Source organism: Copadichromis virginalis, linkage group LG10, assembly GCF_057382275.1.
Source record: "Copadichromis virginalis isolate Kocher_CV1m ecotype Utaka linkage group LG10, C_Virginalis_male_GT1.1, whole genome shotgun sequence".
NCBI classification, from domain to species: Eukaryota; Metazoa; Chordata; class Actinopteri; order Cichliformes; family Cichlidae; genus Copadichromis; species Copadichromis virginalis.
Window position 1 is genome coordinate 20,787,557 of NC_140627.1, and position 7,763 is coordinate 20,795,319.

Below are 7,763 nucleotides of genomic sequence, written 5' to 3' on the forward strand. Positions count from 1 at the left end.
GTTTGATAAACATCGTCATTAATTCCCTTTTATTTTTGCTGATTTGCTTCCACCACGATCGCACATCCTGCATCGCTCTTTCTCTCTCTCTCTCTCTCTCTTCAAGAACAGTTTCCCATCTCAAATCTGTTTTCTGTATTATTCGCTTGCTTATTATGCATCAGTCTACCGTTGTGTGCAGTGCTGTCCCGCTGTTTTTTTTAAATGACCTCGGACAAGAAAGCATCATTTTTACTGTTCAACACTGGAGAAATTTAAACTTTTTAAAATATGCCAAATTGCAAAACGCTTACCTGTGTCTGTAATAAAACATCTTTGACTTTGCTCTGCTTCACTTCAGCAGCATCGGGTAATGATCATATTGAGCGAAATGCTGCGTCAGACAGCTTCTTTTATGTTAGCTTTAACAAAGAAAACTAATAAACGCCATACACCAGCTTTCTTTACACAGAAATTGCTGCAGAGGTTTCCATCATTAAAAAGCGTTACTGTCATTTCCTCTCTGTTAACTGTATTGCCATCTCCTTTAAAGACAAACTGATAAAAATATGGTGTATCCACTGATGAAAGCTTAGCAACTAAGAGGAGGTAGAGAAAGACAAAGAGGGACATGGTGGCAGTTGTTTTTAATGTAAGCACATGAGATGGACAAACTTCATATTAAGCACACACACCAAAGAAAAATCTGACATGATGAAATGAAAAATTATGGCCTGTAAACATGAAACAAATTCATTCATTGCATTGTTCTTCAGTAATTTAGTTTTTTCCCCCTCAGTCTATCAAAAATGAGTGCAGACAGTGTGCAAGCATAAAAAATAAAAATAAAAAAAAGTAACAGGAAACTGGAAAATGTCTATATCATAGGCATAAACAGAGTGAGTGAACAATTGGCTCTGTATTTAAAAAATATATAATTGCTAAAAAAAAGAAAAAAAAAGAAAGAAAAAGTAATGCACATTGGAAAAAACCCCAAACAAACAAAAAAAGCCAGTACCGAAAAAAAATTAACAATCCACACTCAAACGACGACAGTGCACCACTCAGCGTTGTAGCCCTTCTCCCGAAGCAGCCTCACGCAGGAGCAATGACACACTCCTGACTAATCCATTGAATTGGAGGCACAAAACAGCCTCCTCTTTCCTCCTCTTCATCGTCCACCCGTCCGATGCTGCACCTTTCCAAAGGTTAATGCAGCCATACAGAATGTGCAGACCACTAGAGACCAGCATGTGTGCCTGTATCGAGAGAGAGAGAGACTACTCATTTTTGAGCTGCTGTCGACCTTACGCTGTGCTTTGGGTTTTAAACACACACCTCAGGGGGTTTTGGGGCCAGAGGCAGACGGAGCCTCTTGTGGTTCTGTCTGTTCAGATGGAGCAGAGTTCAAACTCGAGGTGCTTTCCTCCTTCCTGTCCCCTGACAGAAAGTCGTGGATGGCTGTTTCTATGTGCGGTCGGAAAGTGTGGTTCATCTTGGGGTCCACGACCTGAGTTATGATCCTGTCCACACCAGACTCCAGCATGCCCGATCTTAAAATACATAAATAAATTATGGCTGAGTGCATGGTCGTGCAAAAGTCTTCAGTCACTTCCTCATTTCTTTATATTTTGCTAGGAAAATGGGAAATAGATACACCAATTTATTGAAGCATGTGTAAACATAAACTGAAATACAATGTTTAACACAAAAAGTGAGTACTTCAAAAACAGATCATTTCTTTATTTTATATATAACCTGTTCACTACAGTCTTTTTACTAATTTACGTAAAGAAATTAGATGTAAAAAAACCCCAAAAGCCAACATGTGAGTGTGCACTGCAGTAGTGCTGTTGTGGAAGGAAAGCTCTGGTTTGCACAGTCTGCATTTAACTTTATTTATTCATCCTGTTTTGTGGTTGGCGCTACGTTCTTCTTCATTAATATTGAGCGCAGTCTTGGCAGACGACATAGGCGATAAGCCCTCATACCTCCCTGTAGTGTGTTGCAGTTACAAAAACACATTTATGTGGTTTTAGTGTATGACACGTCAACAATGAAATTCCACATCAACTAATTTTTATAGGTGACATTGTCAATTGTGTTAATTAACCCTATTATCAGGCAGACAACTGAAAATCAATGCTGTTCATGTGCTGTAGATAGTTTTTAAGGCTTGCAACTCACTCAGTGTCCTCATATTTTTAAGGACACACTGCACACCATGCTGAGCTACACCAATTTTTCAGCTAATGACTGTTTGGCAGTCAGCTTGTTGGTGCAAAAATACCATTTTATGTCTGTCAAACTGCATTATCTTTGGCATTTTTCATAGATTAAACTAAAGAAACCGGAACAGATGATATGCCAAAAGATACAGTTTTTGTCTGTTACGTGTCAACAAGAAAGATTCATTCCTTGAGTTAGGTGCCCATTTTTTCCTTGAAGGATTCATAAGCCAGTGTTACATAGCTTAACAAACAAAACAATAGTCAGGTACAAAGGCTGGACTAAAAACGAGTGAAAAAGCAGCAAATGTTCCAAGAAAAACTTTGAAAGACCTTCTGAAAGCCTGCAGAACTATTGGTAAACGAAAAAAAGCTCCTTGGAAGTCTGGCTCCTTGGAAGCTCACATGTGTAGTACATTCTAAACAGGAGCTGAAAGGTTGCAAAAAGCTCAAAGGAAACACTCACTGAACAACACTTTGCCTCAGTCCGTTCCTCATCTGGTTCTTGTTGATGGACGGGTTCCAGTTCTGCGTGCTCAGGTGCGATGTGACGAAGTTGTCCACTTTCTGTCGCAGGTTCTGATAGGCCGGCTGACAACAACAACAGCGCGGTAAATATGCAGCAATAGCGCACACTAAGTAACGGAGTACACTGTGCGTTGAAAGTATACTGTAGTATACTGTAGCCAGCTAAAAAGACACTCGGATAGATTTAGGACAGTTAAAGTGGCACTGACACGGATAACTTTGTTTGTGTCAGGTTAGCTAAAGTTAAACACAAACAAAGCAGAGTTAGTAGATTACCTTTGTATCGACGTCGGCTAAACAGTCCCGACGGAACTCATCAAAAAGACCCCGGTTTTTCAGATGCTCCACAATCATCCCGATGAGCTGCGGGTCTCCCGGTGGGAGGTTGGCCGGATTGACGTTAACATTACCGCTTCCCTCGGCCATGCCAAACCCAGGAGACTATTTTATTACTTACCTGTTAGCTGCATTGAACTAGCCAACCACTTAACTATCCACACTAGTTATTCTACAAGACGTACGTTCGATTCATTGCCCTCGAACAAACTGCGGACAAAGTGATGGTTAGTCTTGCTGAACAGCAGACGCTCTTTTAAAAAAGGTAGAAGCAGAAGAGCAAATCGAATGCCTCCTTTTCCCCCTTGTCTTCCACGCACGCGCACAAGTGGCATAACCTCGGATGTACTTCGTTTTAGTGCCGTTGTTACTAACTGAGGGTAAATCAAAACGTTAGCGGGTTGCGCTGAAACGTTCATTTAGAAATAAAAAAAAGAATAATTATAACACATTCAAAGCACAAAGCTGGTTCTGTGGCGGGGATCTGACTAAGATAATCTGCACCGTTAACTTTCGCACCAGCCAGAGCTCACTGTGCCTGGACTATCGCTGTGAAAGGTAACGCTAGCCATGCTGGCTAACATCAACACACTTAATCTAAGTGTTAATCACGGACATAAAAATATAGCAGAGGTGAATGACCGAATTAACCTGATATTAACTCAGATACAGCCCCCTTTTGAAGACGGGCTGTAGGTTTTAGCTCACATTGAGTCCAGCTGTCGGTTGTTATCCTTGACATTGTGAAGGATTAAAGCAGCTGGCTGACATTTTCGGCAGTTACAGTATAGTAACAATGATGGTACTCATATGTGATTAGTTGGCTAGGGGCAGTTAGATGGGTGAGTAATATCCAGATTATGAACCTGTGCAAGACTCCAGAGCAGGATATTAAATCCAGGCTATTTCGGTGTGATAAAGTTGTCATACAGTGTCTCTCTATATGTCTGAACATGGTAATCTAATGTGTCACTTTCTTGTCGTAGATGAGTGGCAAATCAGATCCCAACAAAGAGTTTATGGAGCAGCTGCGGCTGCAAGAGCTCTATGATCAGAGAAATGAAGATGGCTCAGACCCATACACCTACACCGATCCAGAGGATGGGACTGTGTATGACTGGGATCATGAAAAGAAGGCCTGGTTTCCCAAAGTACAAGCTTTCTTTGACTCTCAGCTTTTCTTTCTTAAGCTTTTTTTAGTCTACATTGAATTGAAGCAGCTTTACCTTATAAATACAGTCAAAAACTTGCTGTTGCTCTTGGGATCATTTTCCTGTTGCATGACCCCATTCTGGCCATGCTTCAGCTGTTGGAGAGATGTTAGTACAGTACAGGGTATTGCACTGACCTGTGGAGTGTTGGTATTTGATACAGAAACTATATTGTTATAGTTTTCTTACTTGGCTATTGGAAGTGTGTAGTTTTCTTTTTTATATAGCATAAAAGCGCTGACTAGTAAAATTAAAGTGAAAAAACAAAGTTATCATTTATTTTATGGTAACAGCTTTTATTAGATGTGTCAAAATTGGTCCGAGTTGATTTCTGTGTCAATATTAAGTAGGTTTGATTTGTTCCTCTAGATAACAGAGGACTTCATGGCAGCCTACCAGGCCAACTATGGCTTCATTGAGAAATCGGCTCCGGATGGAAAGAACGCTTCCCTGACCAGCACCAACCCAGCAGCACCCGGGCCTGACAGCAAACCACCACAAAAACCAACAGAAAAGGAGAAACCAGAAGATCCCGCCCCAAACTCGGCCTCAGAGCAGCATGAGACGCCAGGCAAAGAAACCAAACAGAAAGGGGAGAAGAGGAAAGCTGAGCAAGGTAAACTGGCATCCAATCACACACACACACACACACACACACACACACACACACACACAGAAATATAAATCTAATAAGAAATTGTGCTGCTGTTATTATGTTAATTTACTAACTGTTTTTATACAGTTATGTGCAATTTTTAAGTTGTAAGTGGAATGTCACTCTTGATCAGTTTCCCTTTTTCTGCCCGTAGGATGGTTTGATATTGATGAAAATAAAAACACGAATGTCTACGTGTCAGGTTAGTATCACCTACATATCCTTCTTCTGAATGCCAAGAAGCTGGCGTCCCATAAAGTACCTGACTCTGTTTATCACGTGGCGCTCTCTTGCTCTAATCTTTCTCTCCTGGTCTCTTCTTCTCAGGCCTGCCTCCTGACATCAGCTCCGAGGAGTTTGCAGAGCTGATGTCAAAGTGTGGGATTGTAATGAGGGACCCCATCACCGAAGAGTACAAAGTCAAACTTTACAAAGACAAAGAAGGAAATCTGAAGGGAGATGGTCTTTGCTGCTATCTAAAGGTTAGTCTGTCCTGCTCGGTCAATGCCCCAGACACGCACCATAACTGTGCAAATGTTGTCACTTAATATTGGCAATATTGGCCATAGAGGGTGCCATACGTGGAGCAACAACGTTATTTGTAGTCCTCTTGTTGAGTGGATAGACAAATCTCCTGCTCTTGCTTTCTTTACTCTGGTCAAATGACTGTGTGTACTTGTTTGTGGTTCTCTGCAGAAGGAGTCTGTGGATCTGGCTATACGCCTGATTGATGAGTCAGAGGTCCGAGGTTATAAACTGCATGTGGAAGCCGCACGGTTTGAGCTGAAGGGGCAGTATGACGCCAGCAAAAAGAAGAAGAAAAGCAAAGATTATAAGAAGAAGCTACAGCAGCAGCAGAAGTAAATTCTGTTTTCTGTTCTTATCTGTTTATTTCTGTGTAGCAGGAATGAACTCCTCAGTAGAAGCACTACTGGCCACTGTTTCTTTATTCTTTGTTTTGTTTTGTAGACAGTTGGATTGGAGGCCAGAGAAAAAAGGAGACGCGAGGAAGAGGCATGAAAAAGTTGTCATCATCAGGAATATGTTCCATCCCAGTGACTTTGAGGTGTGAGAGGAACACGTATACACACACACACACACACACACACACACACACACACACACACACACACAGCATTGTGCATTAATCTCTTTGCTCTCTGTAGGAGGACCCACTGGTGCTGAATGAGTATCGTGAGGATCTGCGGAGTGAGTGTGAGAAGTTTGGGGAAGTTAAGAAGGTCATCCTCTTTGATGTGAGTTTGATTTCTGTATTTTGAAGGTCGTGGTAGGAAATTAGCTAAGAAAAAGTTGAGATGAAGTGGATGTGTGGCTGTATTTGTGCTGCAGAGACACCCGGACGGCGTGGCATCAGTTGCTTTTAAGGAGCCCGAGGAAGCTGATGCGTGTATTCTGTCGTTCAACGGGCGCTGGTTTGGAGGAAGGCAGCTATCTGCTCAGCTTTGGGATGGAACGACAGACTATCAGGTAAATAAAGACAACAGAAATATTGAGGTTTTGGGGGTCTTGGTGATTCACAGTCAAAAGCAGTAATACCTAGCCTGTCATATAATTAGCTCCCTGACAAGTTGGAGTAAGTTTCACAATTTCTAAGTGACGTTTTGGTTCCTGCATGAAATGAAATCTGCGAAAGTTTTAATTGTTCCAAGGGACAGATTTCAGAGTCTGCTTCGTTTTCTGTGCTTCTGTTTGCAGTTAAAGCTTTACTTGGTTGTTCTTTCACTTTCTGACAGCTGTAATTGTCTTTAGCATTCTGTTGTACAGTTCAACATGTGCTTTGTGCCTGAAAGTTAGTACATCTTTTTTTTTTTTTACTGTAGTTCATGTACATTATTGTCACTTTTTTGGGTGCTAGCAGCACTTTATTGCATGAGGTGCTGATTAAATTTTAGGGAACATATTTATTTTATTTTAAATGTATTTTTTTAAAAGAATGTTTCGTAATTGTCCTGTTTCATGACCCAGTTTAAGGCCAAATTTAACTATCAGACAGATAGCCTGACATGTATCTCTAGAATAATTTGGTACACAGAGGAGTTCATGGTAGACTCAGTGATTGCACAGTGTCCCATTTGGTATTTATTTAAGTAAAACAGGTTATATTTGAATTATTTTGATACGTTAGACTGCCTTAGACTCTACACGTGGTAATATCTCTCGCCTTTCATGTTCTGTACATGCAGGTAGAAGAGACGACACGCGAGCGAGAGGAGCGGCTGAAGGGTTGGTCACAGTTTTTGGAGGGTGGAGAAGGAGAACAGCAGAAGGACTCCAAGCCTGCAGAGAGCAGCACAGCGACAGAACCTAGCGAGCCCTCCAGCACCACTGAGCCAGAGCAGCAACCCAAATCAGAACCGCAGTCCTCAGAGGAGCAACAGGAGGAGGAAGTGGACTCCACTGACAGCAGCCTAGCAGGAAGTGAGGATGAGGAAGCTTAGATACTCTCATCCTCCTTTTATGGCCCTGTGTCAACCAACTAGGATGTCCTGCTTAAAGTGAACTTTGGGAAAACTTCCTGTTGAGAAAGGGAGGAGGAATTTGGACAGTTTAAGCTGTTTTGTAATGTAGAAAATAAAACTAATTTTCTCTAACCTATTTTCATCATTGTGGTTCACCCTGTAATTAGACATGCACTCAACCAGCTTGCTACACCTTACAGCGCTCCCATAATTCAGTGCAGTTTGCTGACACTATGCATTATGGTGACAGAGCTAAATATTAATGACAAAACACAAGAGAGACTGAAACTTTGTTGGATATGAACGTGTTTGGCTTCATTATGTTTTTCATTTTATTTCACATTTG

The 7,763-nt window shown here is 41.4% G+C and overlaps 2 protein-coding genes across 4 annotated transcripts; one reads left to right on the top strand and one right to left on the bottom strand.

Moving 5' to 3' along the window:
- Window positions 1-609: 609 nt before the first annotated feature.
- bod1 (biorientation of chromosomes in cell division 1) lies at window positions 610-3,327 on the bottom strand. 2 transcript variants are annotated; one of them, XM_085470589.1, is made up of 4 exons: window positions 3,012-3,327; window positions 2,674-2,798; window positions 1,318-1,532; window positions 610-1,238 (listed from the first exon to the last, which is right to left on the bottom strand). In XM_085470589.1, exons 1-3 carry the CDS (start codon window positions 3,159-3,161, stop codon window positions 1,319-1,321), a joined length of 489 nt encoding a protein of 162 aa, XP_085326715.1. In that variant the 5' UTR covers window positions 3,162-3,327; the 3' UTR covers window positions 610-1,238; window position 1,318. The 2 variants fall into 2 exon arrangements, with proteins under 2 accessions (XP_085326715.1, XP_085326716.1); XM_085470590.1 differs by having other exon boundaries at window positions 610-1,259.
- htatsf1 (HIV-1 Tat specific factor 1) lies at window positions 2,760-7,549 on the top strand. 2 transcript variants are annotated; one of them, XM_085470585.1, is made up of 10 exons: window positions 2,760-2,818; window positions 4,058-4,222; window positions 4,652-4,898; window positions 5,092-5,139; window positions 5,265-5,419; window positions 5,634-5,797; window positions 5,907-6,003; window positions 6,104-6,193; window positions 6,288-6,425; window positions 7,142-7,549. In XM_085470585.1, exons 2-10 carry the CDS (start codon window positions 4,058-4,060, stop codon window positions 7,394-7,396), a joined length of 1,359 nt encoding a protein of 452 aa, XP_085326711.1. In that variant the 5' UTR covers window positions 2,760-2,818; the 3' UTR covers window positions 7,397-7,549. The 2 variants fall into 2 exon arrangements, with proteins under 2 accessions (XP_085326711.1, XP_085326710.1); XM_085470584.1 differs by lacking the exon at window positions 2,760-2,818 and adding an exon at window positions 3,427-3,629.
- Window positions 7,550-7,763: the final 214 nt, after the last annotated feature.